The sequence below is a fragment of the Prunus dulcis genome, chromosome 5 (genome assembly GCF_902201215.1).
Source record: "Prunus dulcis chromosome 5, ALMONDv2, whole genome shotgun sequence".
NCBI classification, from domain to species: domain Eukaryota; kingdom Viridiplantae; phylum Streptophyta; class Magnoliopsida; order Rosales; family Rosaceae; genus Prunus; species Prunus dulcis.
Window position 1 is genome coordinate 5153651 of NC_047654.1, and position 24606 is coordinate 5178256.

The following is a 24606-nucleotide window of genomic DNA, read 5'->3' on the forward strand; positions in this document are numbered from 1 at the left end:
ATAAATTTATATATATAAATCATTTCTAGATAGTGTCAAATTTCTTTTCGACAAGATTTCAAATTCAAATGTCTCATCCCTCATAAAAAACATAGACCTAGAAACATCCTCCCCATAAGCTTTTGATGTGGATGGACCACTCCGGTCAAATTGACTCTCTTTTATATTTAAAACTTTCAACTATTCTCTGCCCCATCCTAATTACACATAAATTTATTTAGTTTATAATATATATTTATATTTTTTTTTTTAAACCCCACTATGCTAAAACATAAAAAGTCTTTATAGCCTTGAAAGTCATAATAAGAACTCAAAAAGTCCGTGGTTTAGTGGAGTCGCTTTCTCATCACTTGTTGCAAATGTGGTGGTTTAAGATTCTCTTTATTTAATTTTGGTTTAAGATTCCCTTTACTTTCTTTATAGTCATCTTAAAATTATTTAGTAATCAATATTAATGTGGTCGATGATAATGACACTTTCTTGATTAATTATAAATAAACAAAGTTTATAACGAGAGCAAATATTTGCAAATAAAATGAAACCAAAAATCCAACCACATCAAATGTTACTCAAACTTTTGATATATGGGGTCCTGGATGTTTTATAGGTTTTGTGTTCCTATTGATATCATATCATTTTACTATGAGTACGTCATTTTTTTTTTTCTTCCTTGAACTATATTGATAATGTCAATTCATTATCGAATTTATTTTTCAAATAAATTCTCATTGAACTATACAAAACTAGTCAATCCACTTCAATCGTTATATTCCTAGCAATTTCATCAAAGATATCATTAAAAGTTCATTTAGAGTCTCTTGGTGATGTCACTCTATATTATTTACAAAAATGGCCCTAATTGCGAGTTTGGTAAATCCAATTATAAGAGCTTGACTTACTTTTGATGTCAGTTAGCATCATTCTTCGTGAAAATATTGTGTGAAATGACTAAGAGGCCGAGTTATTTGTTGAACATGTGATTTTATTTGACGGCATTTTAAATAGAATTACAGGAATATAACTGAAAATATGGTGATCAATTTTATAAAATTTATACGATAAATTAGCTGGAAAAAAAAGAAAAGAAAAAGAGCCAATTATCAATATAATTCAACATAAACACAGCCAATTATCCTATCATTTACTACTTAAAATTAACAAACCGATAATTATTGATTCATTTGGGTTCACTATTTGATGCTAAAAAAAAAAATAAAAAAAATCAGAAGATTGCAATATTATTTAATTCATTATGTAGTTTAAAGTTTAAATTTAAAAAAACCAAACAAAACCCTACCAATCTCTAGACTGTCTTAATTACCAGAAGAAGAGGACTCTCGTTAAATATAATTTCTCCCCAATGGAAGGTTGAAGTAGGGATGGGCACGGTTCGGTTTGGACCGGTTTTTGTCTCAAATTATAACCGATCCGGTACTATTCATGCGGTTTGGTTCGGTTCGGTTTTAATTAAAAAAATTCAAAAACTGTCCGGTTCAGTTTGAACCGGTTTCGATCCGGTTCCGATTCCAGTTCAGTTTTGAACCGGATTATAAAAATTATTTTTTAAAATTGTTTTGTAATACAATTCTCAACTGAAATATTATTTTTTTACTTGAAAATTAACAAATTGTTCAATTTCATATAAAAAATAAATATTAAAGTGAGAAAAGAGTGATATTTTGACATTGAACTTGGATAAATATTAAGTTTTTTTTAGTGAAATTAAAAATATAGCATTAAATATAAATATATATTGAAATTATATATTTTTTTAGTTTCACCGGTTCGGTTCGGCCCGGTTCGGTTTTTGAAGACATGGAACCGGATCCGAAACCGGTCCAAACCGGTCCGGTTTGGTTTTTGACCGATTTTTGACTTTTTGGTCAACTCGATTTTTTTTCGATTTGGTTCGATATGGTTCGGCTCGGATTTCCAGTTTGCCGATTTGAGTGCCCACCCCTAGGTTGAAGAAACGAATACAACAAAAGATCATCTTGCTGTCCTTTAGAAAAATAAATAATTATAAATTAAAAAAAAAAAAAAAACGAAACGTAATGAGAATGCTCTAGAAGGATGAAATCTAAAACCGTGACAGTGAAGTGATACGATCCAACGGCTACAAATGCAGGAAGGAAAAGCTCCATGGCAGTAAAACCATGAGTAAGTCAGTGAACGCAATTACTTTTGTCCTGCTCGCGCCGCGTGGCAGCTTCGCAGAACCCCGAGGAGGTGTGGTGGTACAAGCAGACCACCACACGTGTGCAGCGGTGAATCATCAAGGAATAGGGCAGAGCGGTCAGCTGCCCGGGGCTCTCGCGGGCAGCGGCCGTGCGTAGAGGGAACAAAAACCTCGGAGAAAGAGCTGCAGCGCACAATAAAATAAACAAATCCCAAGAAAAAGAACACCTCTTATCACGGCCCACGCCATCACCATAATGGGCCATGGGACCCAGCGTTGATGGTTTGTGGGGGAGGTGGGGCCCGCCGGTGTAGGAAAACGACAAACGAATCTGGGGTGTGTGACGTCGTTGGAGTGAGGGGCAAGGTGGGAAAAAGTGAAACCGTGGGTTTGGGTTTTGGGGGAGGCTGGTGGGGTTATTTATTAAGGTGCAATTACTAATTGGATTTGTGAGACTTTGACTTGCATTTATGGCGCGTGAGAGGGACTTCCATGATCACCGTACGAAATTAAAAAACCCCTTGGAAGTGTCTTGAATTGAACATTTACCAAACCAAAAAGAAGAAATCAAACAGGGAATTAGTGGTAAGGAGAAGAATTTGGTAGTGTTGAAAGCTTTTAAAGCAACCCTAAACCTAAAAGGAGTTTGGAAGGTGACTTGAAATTTCGCAAGGGACAATACTTTCAAACCACGAATAAAAATCTAGCTACTTTTTCCTATTTACCACACTATTCATTTTACATATCTATTTGTTATTATATGACAAAAGAAATGTTCCTAGATTCTTAATAAAGTAAAAATTGGAATCGGTCAATGTTTAGAGTGTAATTAATATTTACTTTTAACACGTTTGATAGGTTTGGACAAGTATTTTGGGAGTTATTTGGTATGCTGAGACTTAATGTATTAAATTGGATAACAATTGGACATATATAGTGTCTTACAAGTCTCACTTAAAAGAGCGAGATTTAACTCCAATCTAATTCAAACCAGACTATCAAATAAAATTCTGTAATATATAAATGAATTATATCATATAACTGTACTACAATGCCGTATTATAATTACTTGTCGCATTGTTCTTTAAGTGAGAAACAGAGAGGAGTATTTGCATGAATGAAATATTGACCACATTGAAACTTCCCATTTTCAATTTTGGCTTGGTTTTAGCTTTTGAAACATGAAAAGCAAAGCAAAACAAAGGTGAATGCCGTTGCCATGAGGCAATGCGAGGGGTCGACAACAACGACGAAAAAAATCTGCATTTCTTCTTTCAAAGGCAAATGGAGGACAAAAGGCGGTGTTACCGTTACGTTTACGCGCAACGTACTCACGCGCGTGGGACCTGCCCTTCTCTCTCTCTCTCCCTACTACACGACACACACTGACGTTAGGACGTATAGTTGAGTGCGTTTAGGTCGCGAGACGCGGGCCCCACCCAGTTCGGGAGCGCAACTGTGAAAGATCTCAGACCCCACATACGACAACATTCTCTCTTTCTCTTCTACCCTCAAAGTTCGACGAAACAACAAGAATACCACTCCCTCAGTAGCCCCGCCCATTCCCGCCATAATGGCAAATAAACGTAATAATGGTGATAATGGAGGGTGAATGATAATAAAGTTTTAATATTTGTAACTTGGGCAATGCAGGTATTTTTCAGCCAATGGATTCACAAGCACGGATTTCACAAATCTGACGTTTGTTTATTGTTTGTTGTTTACATCTCCCTCTCTCTCTCTCTCCCCTCACCAACCCCTTTTTAAAAACCCATCACCTTCTCCTCATTTCCCCACATCTTTTTCTGTTTCTCTGGTTTTTTTTCTCTCTCTGGGCACAGATTGTAACTGGGTCTTCTGAGTCTCAAACAAAAACACAAAAGATCAAAGCTTTAGACATGGACTCAATCTCCAGCAGCGCAAGAAGGCCTTGTTTCATCGAGGAAGATGATGGGTTGGCCTCACTGGCAGACATGGAAGCTGGGTTTTCTGGGAGCCACCACCCATTTTTTTCAAGGCCTATGTGTTATGCAAGGAGGAGCAGCAGCTTCAGAAACCTCTCTGGTATGGCTTCGTTTTCTTCCTCTTCTTCCTTGTCCCCAAGATCTGGGCGGTTCTGTGATGCCAGATTTGAAGAAACCCACCAGCCCCATTTCTTGGAAGCTTGTTTTCTCTGCAAGAAGCCACTTGGTGATAACAGAGACATCTTCATGTACAGGTTAGCCACATAAAACCTAATAAAGTTTAATAATTTCATTTCTCATCTGAATCTGGTTGAGGGTTTTCAGTAAGAAAAAAGTGTAGAATTATGGGGATTTTAATTATTTTCTCAGATACCAAACAGGAATTAGCAGTTGGGGATCTGAGGAAACCCATTGGTTTAATTTTTAATTTGAGTTTTTGTAAATCTAGGTATTTAGATTTGAAAAGAAAAAAATCTGGATTTGTTTTCTATAATAAAGGCTTGGATTCTGATGGGTATTTTGTGATTGGTTTAAATTTGCAGAGGTGACACTCCATTCTGTAGTGAAGAGTGCAGAGATGAGCAGATAGAAACAGATGAGGCCAAGGAGAAGAACAGGAACCTCTCTTCTTCCATGAAAGCCTTGAGAAAAAGAGAGCAAAGGAAATCAAACAACACAGCCAGCAACACCAACCAAGACTACCCTTTCCATACAGGCACAGTTGCAGCCGCTTAAAAAGAAAAATCAAAGAAGCTGATTTGTGTCCAAGAGAGTTGAAGGCCAAGGAGAGAAGAAGTGAAGAGGCAGAGCAAGACCCCCTTTTTTTTTTTTTTGGAGGGATTGTGAATGTTTTATACATATGAAGAAAAGTGTGTCTTTGTGTGCTCTTAGCTCTATGAGATGGCTCTTATTTTGGGTGTTTCTTTTCTTTTTTTCTCCCGTTTTTAGAAATTTTTGGTTCCATATATAAATATATAAATATTTTTCGTTCCCCTAATGTAATGCAAGCAAAAAGCTTCAGCTTTACAGTGGTGAAGATATGGAAAAAAAAAGTTGTAAGATTTTCTCTCTCATTCTTGGTTGTTCTTTGGCCTTTCCCTTATGTTGGGTTCATGTTATTGAAATTTAGGTTCGTGTGTTTTGGAATCTACTATAGCAATGGAAACTGGGGGTCGCTTTTTGAAAAGATCTTTATGATGTTGCTTACGATCAAAGTTATACAGTAGTTTTTCTGTTTCTTTGCTGCACAAGTTACACAGTGGTTTGTAGCTTTTACCAACACTTTCAGGTACAATAGTGAATTTCTTTTTGTGGGGGAGGTAGATTAGGGGTTTGGTTATGAGATTCACTACATCAATAGCTTAATAGATCCACTTTCATGGCTTGCAAGGTATATCTCTCTAATAAGACATAAGAGATGCTTGCAGCAAGGGAAATGTATCATGGTAGATACTAGACTTGTGTTGTCAAAGTTAATGCTTATGTTGTATGATTGTGGTTCTGAACCATATATTTAAGTATTAGTTTACCAGATTAATTCCTTGAAATCACAATCTGACAACATAAGCTTCGATTCACAATGTACTATTTCGTCACTACCAATTGGTCAAATAATAGGTCTTGTGTTGCATAATTGTGATTCTTAACCATACATTCAAGCATAAATTTACTAGAAATGACATCACAATATACAACATAACGTTTTAATTCACTGTCTGACAACATAGCGTTGGCGTTTAAATTCACTGTCTGATAACATAGCGTTGTCATTTATAATCTCTCTTCAATTCATTGTCTGACTACATTAGCAAAACGAGTTTAGCTTGACAACGGGTTTCATGGGATTCATTATTCACTTTCAAGATTTGATAGGATTTTGGTATGATATGTACATCAACGATGCACAGTTATGATGGGGCATCATGCAATTGAGTCGGGAAGTGGTGAACAAAGAAATTCCAAACCATCCTTGGGAAATGGAACACTTTTACTATACTTGCCAACTTAAGAGTTGGACCAAATTCGATCGGCAGATTATTGGGTGATCATAGGACTTTCAGTTCAAATAATTTGGCCCAACAAACCATATATTTTATATGGGAAGATGTAGCAGCCAGCGGTTCTACCAATACTAGGGGCAAATACTAGTTAGCAAAGCAACAATGGCCACATGCAACAACCTTGGAACTCAACCTTTTAAGTAAACTAATGTTGGAGGTGAAAACCATGATCACAAAGAGACGAACACTAACCAGATAATGTCATGTCGTTAATAAGTTAGGAGGGGCTCAATGGTTTGCAACAAATCATAATTTCTCTCTAGTGACTTATTTCCTAAACTCTTCATTAACTTCACCTTTAAAACCCCTTGAAGAGACGCATCTTATTGTTTTCAGTAGCGATTTTGGCTCTCATAATTTAATTTCTAGCTCTCGAAATTGAGGATTTTATAATTTTTATAGTTTCGCAGTGAGTGTCAGAAGCTAAATCCGTTTATTGTTATGATACTATGCCTCATTTTCTATAAGGAGATACTCCTCTTTCTCGTGAATTACCGTTTGACACATGCCAAAATAATTTATCAAAAATACAAAAATAAAAATTTCTGCACACATATCACATTGTTATTAATAAAAATGTTACATGGTAAGAATGAAAGTATTTTCCTTTTTTAGGAGTAACTATATTTTTTCTTCCTCAGAAGATTTGAGCTCCCATGGTAATCCCAACCCGTTTTGCGAAACTAGGGGCTTTGGAAGAGAACTTGGAGGTGGTTGGGTTTTGTTATTGTCGATTTGTGGATTAGGTTGTTTTTGTTTTTTTTCCTTCCTTTGTTTGTATCGGCCCAAACAAATCCCAATGTTTACTCCACATCATCAATTTGCCCTTCTTGCCAAGATTTGCCATTCCCAGTAGTTCGATCTCTGTCATTGAATGCATAACAAACAAATTGAATATATAAAGCAGTGGGCTAGAGATATGCATGTGGTCACCAATGTGCGGTCCATACCATATATATGATACCAATAGTTTGTATTCATATTGGAAGCAAAGCTTGAAAAATTGGATTTGAAGTTGAGGAAACAGTCAAATAGGCAAGGTTTAAAAGATAGGGAAATAGCTTAAAATACCACCAATTTTATAATTTTTTGTCAAAATACCACCATTCCTCAAAATTTTTAAAACTACCACCTATAAATATATCTTTATTGTAAACTGATTGCACCCATATCACTTTTTTAGAAATTGAGTTCTCGCTCAAACTCTCTTGGCTCTGTCTCTCTCTTTAGCCTAGCTCTCTCTCTCTCCGACATAGTCATCTTCCTCCCTCAGCCATCCAAGCTTAACTCCACAGTTCACATCCACGAGGTACTGTTCACGTTCCTTTTCTTAGAAATTTGGGGTTTTTGTGAATTTGGTTTATGATGTATGGATTTGTATGAAATTGGTTTAGGGGTTTCTTCCAAATTGGTTTGATAGGAAGGTGATGTTGTTGCTGTCGCTGACAGACTATTTTTCCTGGGTTGTGGTTGGTAGGTGTTACTGCGAATGCTTACAAGGTTGCTGATTCTCCTTCTAAGGTCTCTCTTTCTCTCTATTTCTTCAAATTCTAAGGGTTTTTTTTTTTTTTTTTTGGGGTTACTTTTTTTTGATTTCTTTTGCTAATTGTAATTGGGCCTTTGTTGCAGAGGTGGATTTCTTTTGTGCCCAAAAGATTGTGACTTTGTTGAAAGTTCGTAAATGGAAAAGGCAGCTGCCCCCTGCGGCTTGGAATGCTCAATTCGGAGGTATTATGCCTTGAATTTTTACAAAAGAAGAATTGGAACTACCCTATAGAAGGCAAAACAAAAATATATAAGAGGAAAAAAGGAGAAAATTTATCTAATTTCCCTTTTTTTAGTTGTATTTTTTTTTTCTCGGTCCTTTTTTTTGGGGGGGGTGGGGGGTTCAGGATGCAGGGTCGATCTAGTTGGTTTACATTGATGTAGTTCCAATATGTAAAGATGGAGTTTATATATATATGTACATGATATAGAGTCAATTTCAGACCTTGTTAATGGTATTAGCCTGTTAGGCTTGTGGGAGATTCATTTTGTTTTCTTTCATTTTCTATAAATGATTCTGATTATTTACAACGTTGGACAGACTTCCCTACATCATTTTTGTTGTTGGTGGGGGGGGAGGGGGGGAGGAGACACCCTGTTTCGTTACAGGGTTTATTGACTGCATTCTTCCTTGTTCTGGAAGACCTCCTCAGTTCCATTGAGCCGACAAACCTTATGAAGTTGAATGTGAAGTGTTACCTTGCATCTACATGTTTCATCTTTTAACTTTATTTTCATGTTTCACACTGATGCTTGTAGTTATTTCTAGTTTTGCATACAGATTAGCAAATAGGTTATGCATTTACTGTTTAGTCATCTAATGATTTGATATCTAATATTTAGGCATGTGGGAATTTATAGATGTACCGATTATGCATACATATAGGTTTTGTGCTTGTATTAGGAAGTTAGATTCTTGTGGTTCCTCTTCAATGGCATGAATTTAAATTGTTGTGCTTCATGATTAGGGTCTGAAGAACAACCATGTAGTAAGAAAGTTGGAGAAACGTCAACAGATTTGCACCCTTGACCAACATATTGAAGAGTAATTTGGTGGTGGTCGTCTATTGGCTTGTATCTCATCACGACCTAGATAGTGGCTGTGCTGATGGGTATGTGACTTTATTTGCCTATGTCTGTTTCTAGTCAGCCGATATGTCATTGGCATATTAGTGTAGTTACCATATTGCAAGGGCTGAAATCTGGATGATAACAGCTTCTTTTTATTGTTGTTTTAAAGTGAGGTATGTATGGATCTTATGAAATTTTTACAGAAATATATTGGAGGGCAAATAATTTTATTTTAGTTTTTTTATTCCCAAATGATACCCAAAACATGTAAGCTTCACACTATGTTAATTTCTGCAGGATGGGAAAACATTGGACAATGAGTTGGAGGTTGTTGAGGGAATGAAGCTAGACAGGGGCTACATATCCCCTTATTTCATCACCAACCAGAACAATCAGAAATGTGTAAGTTTTAGTTTGACTCAGCGATAACTATGTCTTGAAACTGTTAGAGGGCTGCTTGTTAAAGTTAGCAGCACCTCAAGTCCCTTTTTGATTGATGCTGATTATCTTCAAACTTGTGTATGTGCTGATAGGAATTGGAAAATCCTCTAATCATAATCCATGAGAAGAAAATCTCAAGTATTAATGCTGTGGTTAAAGTATTGGAGTTGGTCTTGCAGGTTATCATTTCTCTGGTTAGGTTCACTAGTTTCTTCTCTTTTTATCATGAATTGGTTGACAAACTTTTGCTCTTTTTCAAAAGCAAAGGTCTTTGCATTTTGTTATATCTTTCAGAACCAAAGTTATAAAAGAAAATGGTTTTCCTCTTTGTTAATTGAGAATCATCTCCAGTTATGATTTCAGATCTATAGATAACTTGTTGTTGCTGATATTGCTACACGGGAGGAGAATAGAACAGCTTGAAAAATGTGCAAGAAGAGAGAGCTAACTCATACACCGAAGAACAAATTGGTGAAGTTAAGATCAAATTAGTAGAATTTGTGAGCTCTCCATTATTTATAATTATAGGTAGGAAGTATGTTTGTAATAGAGTAAAGATTGGTTGACTATGTAATGGATGTGTGTGTATTGTATGTAGATTGACTTAATATTGCTGTCCTATTGCATGCGTATTGTACTAATATTGCCTTTGTATTGCACACATATTGTATGCATATTGCCACCCTATATTGTGATGTTATTGCTGTTGTATTGCCGTTATATTGCCCTAATATTGCCTCTCTAGTGTATGTATATTGGCCTAATATTGCCATTATATTGTATGTATATTGACTATGACTCATCAATGGGTTTACGGTTTAGGCCCTACTTCATTCAAAAAGAAGACGACGACGAGAAAGAAACAACGTGCCTTTCAAAAACAGGCAGTCAGGTGCATTATAATTGCACCGTAAGACATTGTAAGAAATTATTTTAAAAAATAATAACAACTAAAAAATAATTTACCAAAAAAGGAAGTTATGAATAAATATGCAAATGCTTCGTCATGGGTTGAAGAAAAGGATGATTACATTTGGTGGTTTGATTATGTTTGGTGATACGATATGTTGTTCGTCTAAATCTTCATATATGTAATTGTTATGTTAATACTTGACACAAATTCATCTCGTAATCATCCAATTATTAAAGCTAAGTAAATGAAATGAAACAAAAGAAGAAGTCCAAAATAAACAGAAACAACAATTTCTAGCACCCATTTATCGCTTCTGTATTACCACTATATCACCAACGTATCACCAGCTTAGCGTTGATGACCATTAGTTCAAACATTATGTGATCTAATAGGGATAACTAATTTTTGGAACAACTAATGAATCTTCAAAAAGATAAAGAACAACTAGTAAACTAATGTATGCAGTTTAACTTTGCACGGGTCATAGTGCTCAACATGATATTTGGCAACCATCTCTACACTTGGTGTATATTGCAGGCTTCTATGCATTCCAAACCTTCATTCTTCTGTGATAAAACTGTTAAATTACCAAGATTTCTAACACATGGAAGTAAACAAACGAATCTGCACATTTATTTGTACATACACACTGCGTATTGCACATCTGCGCATCTATTAATCACCACACCAATGTTTCAAAGATTGATTCAGAGGGCAAAATGATTGATTACATATTTCAAATTAGTCATCTGCTCATACGAACTTGGCCCTAAAACTGTACTAATGGTAAATATACTGACATAATAGCTATTAATGAAAAATTCTAAACAAACGAGGGACTTATTTTTCTAATATTGTAGTGGAAGCATGTTAAGTGATTTTCCACATTTGTTCATGGGGGTAAAGTATATCTTACCCCTTTCTAAACATTATGAGGTTTCAAATTTCAATAACAACAGAATGCTAAGCAGAAAAGTAGAATTGCTACATAAATTATTTAGAAGGAACAAAGTCAAAACTAATTTGACAAATCTTAAGAAAGCTGTATGCTTCACTAATTCAACTAACAGATTCCCAGTGCAGGAAATGAAATATACCTATATCACATAAATTGCAAAGAAAACCACAGAGACTAAATGTTAACAATGGATACAAAAATGAGTAGAATTCAGTGGAAACGAACACATCGTTTCAAACAAGTAAACTGTTATATGTCCATAAAGAGCAACTATGTTTATATATGGAGGTGTACGAAATAGTTCAACTTCAAAATGGAAACAGTTTATGTGCCATGTAAGGCAATGAACATATAACAAGGTGAGTCTTCAACAAATTAAAAGTAGACAATTATTTTCAAACAATCTGACAGCTGCTCGAGAAAACTGAGGGAGTTAAGGCATGAGATGCAAACAGATAAACACCGTTAAGCACTCGGACGAACCCATGCTATAATACAAGCCAACAGACAACCACCACCAAATTGCCCTTCAATATGTTGGTCAATGGTGCAAATCTGTTGATGCTTCTCCAACTTTCTTACTACATGGTTGTTCTTCAGACCCTAATCATGAAGCACAACAATTTAAATTCATGCCATTGAAGAGGAACCACAAGAATCTAACTTCCTAATACAAGCACAAAACCTATATGTATGCATAATCGGTACATCTATAAATTCCCACATGCCTAAATATTAGATATCAAATCATTAGATGACTAAACAGTAAATGCATAACCTATTTGCTAATCTGTATGCAAAACTAGAAATAACTACAAGCATCAGTGTGAAACATGAAAATAAAGTTAAAAGATGAAACATGTAGATGCAAGGTAACACTTCACATTCAACTTCATAAGGTTTGTCGGCTCAATGGAACTGAGGAGGTCTTCCAGAACAAGGAAGAATGCAGTCAATAAACCCTGTAACGAAACAGGGTGTCTCCTCCCCCCCTCCCCCCCCACCAACAACAAAAATGATGTAGGGAAGTCTGTCCAACGTTGTAAATAATCAGAATCATTTATAGAAAATGAAAGAAAACAAAATGAATCTCCCACAAGCCTAACAGGCTAACACCATTAACAAGGTCTAAAATTGACTCTATATCATGTACATATATATATATATAAACTCCATCTTTACATATTGGAACTACATCAATGTAAACCAACTAGATCGATCCTGCATCCTGAACACCACCCCCCGCAAAAAAAGGACCGAGAAAAAAAAAATACAACTAAAAAAAAGGGAAATTAGATAAATTTTCTCCTTTTTTCCTCTTATATATTTTTGTTTTGCCTTCTATAGGGTAGTTCCAATTCTTCTTTTGTAAAAATTCAAGGCATAATACCTCCGAATTGAGCATTCCAAGCCGCAGGGGGCAGCTGCCTTTTCCATTTACGAACTTTCAACAAAGTCACAATCTTTTGGGCACAAAACAAATCCACCTCTGCAACAAAGGCCCAATTACAATTAGCAAAAGAAATCAAAAAAAGTAACCCCGGAAAAAAAAAAAAAAAAAAAACCTTAGAATTTGAAGAAATAGAGAGAAAGAGAGACCTTAGAAGGAGAATCAGCAACCTTGTAAGCATTCGCAGTAACACCCACCAACCACAACCCAGGAAAAATAGTCTGTCAGCGACAGCAACAACATCACCTTCCTATCAAACCAATTTGGAAGAAACCCCTAAACCAATTTCATACAAATCCATACACCATAAACCAAATTCACAAAAACCCCAAATTTCTAAGAAAAGGAACGTGAACAGTACCTCGTGGATGTGAACTGTGGAGTTAAGCTTGGATGGCTGAGGGAGGAAGATGACTATGTCGGAGAGAGAGAGAGAGAGAGCCAGGCTAAAGAGAGAGACAGAGCCAAGAGAGTTTGAGCGAGAACCCAATTTCTGAAAAAGTGATATGGGTGCAATCAGTTTACAATAAAAATGTATTTATAAGTGGTAGTTTTAAAAATTTTGGGGAGGGGTGGTATTTTGACAAAAAATTATAAAATTGGTGGTATTTTAAGCTATTTCCCATAAAGATACTAGTCATAAACATGTGAGAATTCAAAAGTTGATAAACTAGGACAAGAGGATTTAAGACCACAGATTTTTACGGTTCCAAAAATAAGCTCAAAAGGGATCTAAGCCATTAGGTGGCTGGACTAATTAACCTCTTTCCTCACAACCATAGCCTCCTTGTTGCACCATTGACAACAAATCTGTGTGAAAATTCATCTGATTGTTCAACATTTCTGATTCTTGCACTCTCATTTTGCATACTGATCAACAAAATGGAGGCTACTCACAAATTCGTGTGCCAAGACGATTTGGTCAACCCACTTTCCTCCATGGGAATGCAAGTAGCTTGCATCCTTGTCATCTCACACTTCTTTCACATTTTGCTCAAGGCCTTAGGTCAACCAGGCCCCATTGCCCAGATTCTTGTAAGCATCTCATTTTGATTAAAACAAAATAAATTTGTCAATATGAATCATTCTAACCTGTGATATAAATTGATTGTCTCGTAACATAACATGTCAAGTTATATGTCTTGTTTATATATGAGGTTGGTTTTGTCAATCTAGGTCATCGGTCAAGTAAAATATTATTGTTCGAACGGTGATTCTGATTTTCAGTTTGGTAACATAACATGTCAAATTGACAGGCTGGTTTGGTGTTGGGTCCCTCAGGGTTGTCTAATATTACAGAAATAAAAGAATTCTTCTTTCAAGCTTCTGCTGCAGAATACTATGAGATGTTCGGGTTCTTCTGCCGGATCCTCTTTATGTTCCTCTTCGGTTTGGAGATGGACTTTGCCTATGTACGCCGCAACCTGCGCGTAGTGTGCATCGTAGCGTACGGTGGTGCCTTCTTAGCCAGCCTTTTCGGCCTTACCGCCTCCTTCTTTATCTACAAACACTTACTGGCTGAGAATGCCAAGCTGAATGCTAGCTTCGTCTTCTGCACCATGCTATTGGTGTCCTACACCTCCTCACCAGTCGTCAACCGCTTAGCAGCAGAGTTAAGGTTTGCAACATCAGACATTGGCCGCTTGGCAACATCTTCTGCCATGGTCGTTGAGCTCACTTGCTTACTTGTTTTTAATCTGATCATTGCCTTCACAAGACTAACTGCCTTGAGGGACGGCTTCTTCATCCTCCTCGGCTTGGTTCCGATGCTTTTCGCGTTCAAGTACTTGGCAGTGTGGTTGAACAAACGAAACAGAAAGCAGAAGTACCTTAGAAACCCAGAAGTGCTTCTCATTTTGTCGATTCTAATCGCGGGTTCGATGCTCATTGAAATGGCCATGTTTAATAGTGTGATAGCTTGTTTTGTTGCTGGCCTGGCTTTCCCCAAGGAAGGCAAGACGGCAAGAACTTTGTTGCACAAGCTTACTTACTCTGTCCACAACTTTGTGCTGCCTGTTTACTTTGGCTATATTGGGTTCCAATTTGATGCGAGCCATTTGAAGAGCTTGACCAACATATTGATTATTGTCATACTTGTGTTGTTGAGCCTCGGCAGCAAGATTAGTGGCACTCTTGCGGTTTGCCACTTTTTGAAGATCCCTTTAAACGAAGGGGTTTTTCTTGGCTTTGTGTTGAACTTGAAGGGACATGCCGATCTCTTGTTCGTTGGCAGCGCCTCAAAGGCTCTAATTGTAAGGTTCTTAACTTTGATTATATATTTGACATTCTTGATTTGCACCTTCCAACTGAAAAAAAAAAGAACAAGTAACATTAAATGTATCACATCTCTGTGCGAAAAAAATATTTGACTGAAGCTATATGTACCACATTCATCGGCCACATTTTAGATGACATCTCCTACTACCTTCATTAGAAATGTGGTATAAATAGTTTCATTTGGCAGACTCGACTCCTTCAAATGAGATCAACAATATGATCAACGTACATCTTAATATACATTGACCTTTTCTTTCTTCTTCTTTTTTTTTTTTTTTTGGTTGTCAAAACTATAGATCCTGGCTCTAAATTAATTTTGTTTCTTTTTCTTCTTATGCTCTGGTATTGTTTCAGACTTGGAACCCAGCGGCTTACAATCTGTTACTAATAACAGTTGTGATTAACACTGTAATCTCAGGGCCAGTTGTGGCTTTGTTAATGAGAAGAGAAGAAAAACTCTTCACTCACACACACACCTCCCTCGGCTTTGAGCCCGAAAATCCCGACCAAAACGAGCTCCGCCTCCTCGCCTGCGTCTACGGTCCCCGCCACATCTCTGCCATCCTCTCCGTCATCGCCACCATCCGCGGCACCCAAACAGCATCCATCATGCCCTACATGGCTCACCTTATCGAGCTCAACCAAAAACGACGTACCAACGTGTCGTATCACGAGCTCGAAGCCGAGGAAATGAGCGACGAGGAAGACTACGGCGGCAACGACGTCCTCGAAATCCATGCAGCCGTCGACGCCTTCACTGCCGAGACCCAGATCCTAATCAACCTCAACAAGGCCGTGTCCACGTTGTCGAATTTACATGAGGAGGTGTGTAACGCAGCCGAGGACTTGCGTGCGACGATTATTTTGCTGCCGTTTCACAAGCACCAAAGGATCGACGGCAAAATGGAGTCCGGGAAGGACGCTGTACGGACCACGAATCAAAAGATTCTTCGTCACGCCCCGAGCTCTGTCGGGATGATCGTCGAGAAAGGGCTGGCCGGGGCGTTGGGGTTTTCGCAGTTGTTTACCGTGGACATTATGCAACATGTTGCGACGCTATTTTTCGGGGGGCCCGATGACCGCGAGGCCATTGCTTGGAGTACAAGGATCGCAAACCATCCAAGGGTTAACTTGACGGTGGTTAGGTTTTTGCCGACGGAGTCATCCAACACTCGGAATATGAAGGTGGAGAATGAAATGGGAGGCAATAGTGATATTGAGGTTTACATGGCCTTGTCGAGTTTAGAAACGGGCAATGACATTGACAATGCCTTTCTCAATGACTTCTATAATGGGTATGTACCACCTCTATATTTATCTTGCTTTAAGTGGTAATGTTTGGCACTTTGTTTTTGTTTTATGCTCATATATTTTCTAAATTTGTAAAAATTGTTCATACATACATAACTTTCACACTGTCAATAAGATATTATATAAGGAATATATGCATTTAGAAATAGTTGTTTTTCAGAAGAAACAATACAAATCCTGACACCATTGGAATACATGATGAGATGATTAAATACACTATTAATGATATATAGCACAATGAGCACGAATAATTGCGAATGACAGCTAAAAGCACTATCAGTGCTTTTAGCCACCTCATCATATGGTGCGAATGTTAATGAATAACTATTAATCAAGTTTTCTTATTGGCTTTTTTTTTTGGGTTTCAAAATAAGCATATGCGTATTTTCAATAAACATTTGTGTCTGAATTGGTTGGGTAGGTATGTGGCGTCTGGTAAAGTTGGGTACGTAGAGAAGCAGGTGAATAATGGAGCAGAAACAGTGGCAGCCCTAAGAGACATTGGAGACTTGTACTCTCTGTTTATAGTAGGGAGGGGTGGTCGAGGACACTCACCATTGACAACCGAGCTCAGTGATTGGGAAGAATGCCCTGAACTTGGAACAGTAGGAGATCTCTTGGCTTCTTCAGACTTCAACATCAATGGCTCAATCTTGGTCGTCCAACAACATAGAAATTCCAAGAAAGAACTTGTAGATGATTAGCTATATATTGTGAATTTATAATTATTTCATAATGTAATTTAGTGCTTCTTTCAATATTGTACATACTCAAATATATAATAGGGTTTTCGACTTTGGCTGGATCATCCTAGTTTCTGTCTTATCATTTATACATATAAAAGAAAAGGCCTCATTAGATCTCTTGGTCCTTATTATAGGGAAATCTTTCATCTTTAAAGGGTTAGCCCAAAAAGCCAAATCACAGCGCCCGAATCGGAATCCATTTTGAAATGAGTTTCAAAAAACTGCGACATGGTGGATGAACATGAAGCTCCTAAGAATGCAGTTCACATGCCCAATGAATGTGACCTGAGCTTATAACCACATCATGTAATCTAGGTATAAGGCCTTAAAAGTGAAACATTCAAAATTCTCAAAACTGCCATTAATTAATGAAAATACTAAAACATAAGACGCTTTATTAAATAGGGACTAAATAAAACATTCACAATGTATTTAAATTAAAAGAAAAAAAAAATCTACTCCGGTTGTCCATAAAAGCAAGAGATAACTACCTTCAAAACTTACCATTTGAATATTAAATTTATTTATTTATTGAACTCAGTAAAAAAAAATCAATTGGCGCACGTATGAGAGTGTATCAAGAGGAGTACCAACGAGGTCTAATCTAGTGGAAAAGGTCCTTAACTTGCAGACCAGTGGTCTCAATTTCAAACTCCTATACCACCTTGGTAGTGTGTATGAGAGACCCCTTCCTTTTGTAATTTAAATTATCGCTTGTATTAAAAAAAAAATGTGCCACTTCATTAATTGATTTACTCAATACACCCATTTGATGGAGAAATTATAGAATGTTATCGTACAATTACGTCAGCTGGTGATACTCCCACTCAAAATATGCCATGTGTCTTAATTTTTTAACAACTCAAACTTTATTTTTATCCATTGAAATAAAATTAGAAAAAGAAAAAAAACTTAAGGGAAAAAAAGAAAAGAGAATATCTCAGCAACCCAATCCTAACCCCACGCCACCCAGATCTTCCTCTTCCTCTGCTTGCTAGTAAGCCAAATCCCCATGGCCTAATAAATTGTTGCAACCAGGAAACTTCATTATCGTTGTCAATGTATCACAAAGAAGAATAGGTATTGTATTGGATCTAATAAGCATTTGGATGGTAACATGATAAAGCATGATTGACGGCCCCTCAAGACTCAAGTTGGGGTGTATCCTTCGTGAGACTAAGGGCGTTGGGGGATTTTGGGGATTGTGTTAGGGTTAATATGTAGCCTCTTTGTGATATACTGATAGGACCTTCACCCCTTAGGATTACAGATGCCTACTCATTTCCTTGTAATAGCGTAGATTTCTTTTCCGTAAAGTTAGGAAGGCCGTTATCCTTCTTCCAGCTGGCTAGCCACGTGTCTAGGCTAGTGGAATTATATAAGTACTCAGTAGTCGAGTACAGAGGTTTTCTCATGAATGAAAATGTCATTCTTTTAATTCCTGAAGTTCTTTCTTTACTTTTCTAGCTAAGGGTCCTAATATTTGGTACTTGAGCTAGGTTTGTTTGTTTGTTTTTTTTTCCCATGGGAAGAAAGGGCCATACGACTGTGGCGGCGGAGCTAACATCCATGACGGAGGCTGAAATTGATGTCCAGCATGACAAGTTTGAGGCACAGCTCCAAGAATTTTAGAATACGGTGACAACCATATCCAGGCGACAAGACGAAGTACAGACCAACATCTTGGAGATGTTGAAAACGCTTGCTACAATTAGCGAAAACCAAGGCCAGAACGCAAGCTTCCAAAGGATGGTGATGGAAGAATTTCGTGCGCTTCGACCTCCGAAACTCACCACACACCCACTGGAGCGACCACCATCCATATTTTCCCCATAGCCATCATTAGGTTCATCATCATCATATGCACCGGCTTGGTCGGTTTCACCGTCAAGACACACCGTGAGCTACGGGGCTTAAAAGTCGCCACTGGTGGCTTCGATGCTGCAACCACAGTTTACTATCAACACAAGGGCACTAACAACCCAAATCTTGCCGAGCTTTTTAGTGGGTACAGCCCTAAGTTTTGGTCCATCACTCCGAACCACCAACCCTCAGTTTCACACCACCAGCCCCATAACGGCGTTTTCAAATTTCATTCCATTGACACAACTACCGCACCACACACCCAGTCCGCACCCCCTGTTTACTCATTTTTCTCAATCCAGCTCAATGAAACCCATGAAATTGGATCTTCCACATTTCTATGGAGAAGACCTGTACGGATGGTTGGCAATGGCAGAAAGATTTCTGGAATATCATGAGGCGGAAGAACATCGAAAGGTGTTGGTTACTGCGATGCATTTAGGCAGAGACGCAGCGTTGTGGATGAAATGGTTTGAGTCACGCTACCCTCGTGACTCGTGGATCGTATTTTCGGAGATGTTGCTACAACGATTTGGACCGAGAGAGTCCCTAAACGTCAACGTAGGCCTGTCTCACATCCGTTAAACGGGGACGGTGCCGGAATTCGTGGCTCTGTTCATTAAACTCTCATGTAGGGCGGTAGGGTGGACATACGAACAATTGTTGGGGGCCTTCGTGGGTGGACTCAAGGGGGATATCCAAGATGACGTTTTGGCTCTTGAACCCGAAACTCTGGGACGGGCCATGGAAGTGGCCCAAATATTTAAGAATAAACAGATAAGCCGGAAGTCAAATACAAGCCCACGAGCCATCAATCCTAGATTCACCCCCCAAACTCAACCTACCCGATTTAGAACCCAGTCAACACCACCTGGACCATCGTTGAAAAACCCTATTGACTCACCTCAGCTTGGCCGTCCTATCTATTGCGGCAGCCAAGCAGAATTACAAGAAAGATGACAAAAGGGCCTCTGTTTCAGTTGTGACGACCCTTATGTGCCTGGCCATTGTTGCAAACAACCCCAATATTGATGATTGAATTAGAGTGGGAGGTGGCAGGAGATGCAGAACCGGCCACTGAAATAACTGATGTCACCACGGCGGATGAACCGCCACATACTGATGATTTTCTGATCAACTTACATGCCATCGCGACTAAGAAAAGGACAAGAGGCCGTGCCATGAAGTTAAAAGGCACAATTGAGGGGATTTCCATATTAGTGTTCATTGACTCGGGAGTAGACTACAATTTCCTCAATCCAAAGGTAGCTCAACACTTGCATAAACCCATCAATTGTATAGCAACATAGCGCATAGTTGTGGCCACAGGTTAATCATACAGTACACGGGGTGTAGTTTATGATGTGGAAGTGAATCTCCAAGGCTACAAATTTAAGAACGATTATTAGTTGTTATCCATTTCTGGATGTGATCTAGTTCTTGGAGTGGAGTGGTTGGAAACCCTTGGATGGATTGGGTGGCACTTGAAAAACGGGTAATGGAATTCACGGTCAGTGGATGCAATTATCATTTATCATGAAACAAAACATGCAACCAATTTTCTCTTTCACAATCCTCACCGACGTTGGCCCTGTTTGGGAAAGATTAAGGTTTTTTGGGTTCTTTGAATAAACTAGAGCAGAGTACCAGATCAACAATATCCAACTGCATACAAGTTCAGACCTTAATGGACCAATTTGTAGACCTTTTTGAAGAATGCATAGGTTTGCCACCATGCAGGTCCGTTGATCATTGCATCACCCTTATTCCGGGAGCTGGGCCAGTGAATGTGAGGCCCTATCGCTACGCTTACAATCAGAAGACTGAGATCGAATCGCAGGTGACGACGATGTTACAAGCATGCATCATCCGACGCAGTCATTTCTCATCCCAGTGTTATTAGTCTTGAAGAATGAGGGCACTTGGAGGTTTTGTGTCAACTATCGTGCCCTAAACCGGGTCAATGTGAAGGATAAATTTGCTATTCCCATTATTGATGAATTGCTAGATGTGTTGCATGGAGCTGCATGGTTTTCCAAGCTTGATTTACGGTCAGGTTACCACCAAATCAGAATGTGGCCAAAGGATGTGCACAAAACTGCATTCAGGACTCATGAAGGGCACTATGAATTCTTGGTCATGCCATTTGGGCTCTCCAACGCTTCATCCACTTTCCAAGCTCTTATGAATGAAACCTTCCACTCTTATTTGCGTAAGTTTGTCGTTGTCTTTTTTGATGATATAACTTGTGTATAGTAAGACTCTGGAGGATAACATCTTACATATAACCACTATTTTTGAGGTTTTAAGATCAACTAAACTGAAGGTTTAGGCATCGAAGTGCTCAATTGCCCAGTCTACAGTTGATCATTTGGGTCACACAATTTCATAAGACGGTGTGGCTGTAGATCAGAAAAAGATCCAATGTATTGTGGATTGGCCACAACCCACAACCGTGAAGGGCCTGCGCGGATTTATAGGCCTTGCTGGCTACTACTGGAAATTTGTAAAGAATTTTGGACACATTTCCAAGCCATTAACTGATATGCTTCGCAAAGATGCCTTTCAATGGCAACCAACATCAGAACGGGCATTCCAAGAACTCAAAATAGCCTTGACAACCACCCCTGTTCTCGCATTGCCTGATTTTTGAAAACAACTCATGGTGGAGTGTGATGCTTCGAATAGGGGAATTGGAGCTATTTTGTCTCAAGAACAGCACCCAATTGCTTATCTCAGTAAATCCTTGTCGGACAAACATCACACCTTTTCAGTCTATGACAAAGAGATGTTGGCTGTCGTCCTTGCCATGCAACATTGGCGCTCGTATCTATTGGGTCGAAAGTTTACCATACTTACAGATCACAACACGATTAAGCATTTTTTGGAGCAACGTATAACGACCCCTACTCAAGAAAAGTGGTTGTTAAAGCTTCTTGGCTATAACTATGACATCTAATATAAGGCTGGGACCAAAAATGCTGGTCCTTATGCTTTATCACGCAAAACAGAATTGATGGCACATATGGGACTGTCTACCCTAGTCTTTGATTGTCTTCCCCAATTATACAAGACTATGTAGTGGATCACGAGACTCAACAGCTTATCCAAGCCCTTCAAGCCAACTTTAATGCTAAGCCTCATTATTTATGGAAAGACAATTACTTACATTACAAAGGCCGTATCTTTGTTCCTTCCTCTTCCAAATGGCGAGCTTTAATCTTGGAAGAATTTCACTCAAGTCCAGCAGCAGGCCACTCAGGTCAGCTCCGTACTTACAAAAGGATCTTACGTAGTTTTTGATGGGCTAGATTAAAGAAAGATGTACAAGCCTTTGTCACAGCCTGTGATATGTGCCAACGCCAAAACTATGAAGCCTTGCACCCTCCAGGCCTTCTTCAACCACTGCCAATCCCTGATTCGGTGCGGCAAAATATCTCTATGGATTTCATTGAAGGCCTGCCAGCAAACAAAGGAAAAAAATGCCATATTAGTAGTCGTCGATCGCCTTTCTAAGTATGGCCATTTTTTTCCAATTGCATACCCTTACACGGCTTCTCAAGTGGCAGAGGTTTTCATGCGTGAAATCCTCCGATTACATGGAATGCCACGTTCAATTGTCAGTGACCGTGATCCTACTTTCACAAGCCAGTTTTGGACAACCTTCTTCGCTCTACAAGGCACTAAGCTCTGCCACAACTCGGCCTATCACCCACAGTCCGACGGGCAAATTCCTTGGAGCATTATCTTCGTTGCTATGTTGGCGATAAACTTACTACATGGATCCAGTGGTTGCCATGGGCGGAGTGGTGGTATAACACCACTTACCATTCCACCATTAAGATGACTCCCTTCCAAGCAGTGTATGGCCAACCTCCTCATTCAATTGATTTTTATTCCCCTGGTTCTACTGCAGTTGCTACTGTCGATTTAGCTCTGTGGGAGCGTGATACCTTATTACGGCACTTGCGTCACAATATGCAAGTTGCACAAGAACGTATGTCTTTCTTTGCCAATCATAATCGCACTGAGCGTCATTTTGCAGTGGGGGACTGGGTATTTTTACGCCTACAACCATATCGCCAAGCTTCGATGGGAAGTAATCATTGTCCGAAACTTTCTCCCCGTTTCTATAGTCCTTATAAGATTGTTGCTCGGATTGGATCAGTGGCTTATAAATTGGAATTACCCCAGGGCTCTCGGATTCACGATGTCTTTCACGTCTCTCTGCTCAAGAAGAAGATAAGTGACAAGATTACTCCATCTTCATCCCTTCCACCCATGTCAACTGATGGCTATCCTCATTGGGTACCTGAGAAAATTTTGAATCGTGGACTCTTTAAGCGTAAGAACCTTTCGGTGGTTCGCTGGCTTATTCAATGGGCAAGTTTCCCAGCTGAAGATGCTACGTGGGAGGATGCCTCAGATATCCAACTCTGTTTTCCTCATTTTCAGCCTTGAGGACAAGTATGTTCTTAACGGGGTAGGAGTTGATATGACTTTCACCCCTCAGGATTACAGATGCCTACCCATTTCCTTGTAATAGCGTAGATTCCTTTTCCGTAAAGTTAGGAAGGCCGTTATCCTTATTCTAGCTAGCTAGCCACATGTCTAGGCTAGTGGAATTGTATAAGTACTCAGTAGTCGAGTACAGAGGTTTTCTCATGAATGAAAATGTCCTTCTTTTAATTCTTGAAGTTCTTTCTTTACTTTTCTGGCTAAGGGTCCTAATATACACCCACCTCCCATCCCAATCTTCTTTGCAAATCACATCTGCTAGGGAGACCTTCATCAACTAGAAAATATGCATGGATCTAGAGGATAGTCACTGAAAGGTTGAGGAGGTTAAAAAAGGGAAACATAGAGAGAGAGAGGGAGGGAGAGAGATAAAAGATAGGGAGGGGACGACGACCAGAGTAGGCGGAGCATGGTAGGCGTGTTGGGGTGGGCGATGGCTTTGCTATTTTTTTTTCCTTTTAATTTTCTTAATTTTATTTTAAAGGGTAAAAATTAGGTTGAATTCCAGCTGTAAGATAAAGTTTGAGTTGCTAAAAAATTAAAACACATGACATATTTTGAGTGGGAGTTTACCAGCTGACGTGGTGGTACTACCATTCTATAATTTCTCCATTTGACGGTTTGCAATAATTTAGATTCTCTAATTAGGGAGACAATGAGCACTTAAAAACTCATTTTAATAAAATATGAATGTATTTTCCATTTTAATCAGAATTGATTACCATTAATACTTATGAGTGGCCATAGAAGACTCGAATAATCTTGATCTTTGATCAAGCCATGAGTGATAACTAGCAATACATTATTCTACTAGTCTAAGTAGAATAGTGTACAATCAGTGGCGGATCTATGAATTTTCATTCTGGGGGTCAACGTGTAAAAGGTTAAAAAAAATTATACAAAACAGACCCCTCGAAATGAAACGATAATATTTTAATTAATAGTTAATAGATAAAACCATACAAAATACTCATGTTCATTATCAGAGAGAATTGCATCTCTTCATTTCAAATCCGTAACTGTCTCTTCTTGATACAATAGATTGTAAGACCACCAGTTCAGCAAAGTCTCGATTTTTCTTTTTTAGTGCTTCTATATGTCAGTTTGCATGTTTGAGGAGCCTATGCAATTCGGCAACTTCATCCTTCAAGGATGTGACTTGAACAGTCAATGTGGCACACTCTTGGTTCATCGCTAGCAGACGAAATCCTACACTTGCTATCGAAGCAGCACCGTGAGCATTGAAAAAATTGGTATCTTTCATTGCAGTCTTGTCAGACCTCCTTGCCATTACCAAGTTCGCATATGGT

The 24606-nt window shown here is 38.6% G+C and overlaps 2 protein-coding genes and 2 long non-coding RNA genes across 5 annotated transcripts; 3 read left to right on the forward strand and 1 right to left on the reverse strand.

Moving 5' to 3' along the window:
* The first annotated feature begins 3911 nt into the window (after positions 1-3911).
* On the forward strand, positions 3912-5289 carry LOC117629191 (FCS-Like Zinc finger 2). Its single transcript, XM_034361698.1, has 2 exons — positions 3912-4397; positions 4686-5289. Exons 1-2 carry the CDS (start codon positions 4078-4080, stop codon positions 4876-4878), a joined length of 513 nt encoding a protein of 170 aa, XP_034217589.1. The 5' UTR covers positions 3912-4077; the 3' UTR covers positions 4879-5289.
* Positions 5290-8718: 3429 nt separating this feature from the next.
* On the forward strand, positions 8719-9732 carry LOC117628613. Of its 2 annotated transcripts, none has more exons than XR_004585991.1 (4): positions 8719-8737; positions 9117-9221; positions 9353-9439; positions 9612-9732. It is a non-coding gene; the product is annotated as an uncharacterized LOC117628613 (long non-coding RNA). The 2 variants fall into 2 exon arrangements; XR_004585990.1 differs by lacking the exon at positions 8719-8737 and adding an exon at positions 8776-8860 and having other exon boundaries at positions 9612-9730.
* A 2748-nt stretch (positions 9733-12480) lies between these two features.
* LOC117628708 lies at positions 12481-13083 on the reverse strand. The gene is made up of 3 exons (XR_004586006.1): positions 12943-13083; positions 12731-12831; positions 12481-12620 (listed from the first exon to the last, which is right to left on the reverse strand). It is a non-coding gene; the product is annotated as an uncharacterized LOC117628708 (long non-coding RNA).
* A 290-nt stretch (positions 13084-13373) lies between these two features.
* On the forward strand, positions 13374-16950 carry LOC117628324 (cation/H(+) antiporter 1-like). Its single transcript, XM_034360743.1, has 4 exons — positions 13374-13616; positions 13838-14833; positions 15213-16153; positions 16591-16950. Exons 1-4 carry the CDS (start codon positions 13464-13466, stop codon positions 16871-16873), a joined length of 2373 nt encoding a protein of 790 aa, XP_034216634.1. The 5' UTR covers positions 13374-13463; the 3' UTR covers positions 16874-16950.
* Positions 16951-24606: the final 7656 nt, after the last annotated feature.

Coding starts and splice junctions, on each gene's coding strand:
- LOC117629191 (XM_034361698.1), top strand. CDS start 4,078: ATGGACTCAATCTCCAGCAGCGCAAGAAGGCCTTGTTTCATCGAGGAA. Junction 4,398..4,685: donor AGAGACATCTTCATGTACAG/GTTAGCCACATA, acceptor TTAAATTTGCAG/AGGTGACACTCCATTCTGTA.
- LOC117628324 (XM_034360743.1), top strand. CDS start 13,464: ATGGAGGCTACTCACAAATTCGTGTGCCAAGACGATTTGGTCAACCCA. Junction 13,617..13,837: donor GCCCCATTGCCCAGATTCTT/GTAAGCATCTCA, acceptor TCAAATTGACAG/GCTGGTTTGGTGTTGGGTCC. Junction 14,834..15,212: donor GCGCCTCAAAGGCTCTAATT/GTAAGGTTCTTA, acceptor GTATTGTTTCAG/ACTTGGAACCCAGCGGCTTA.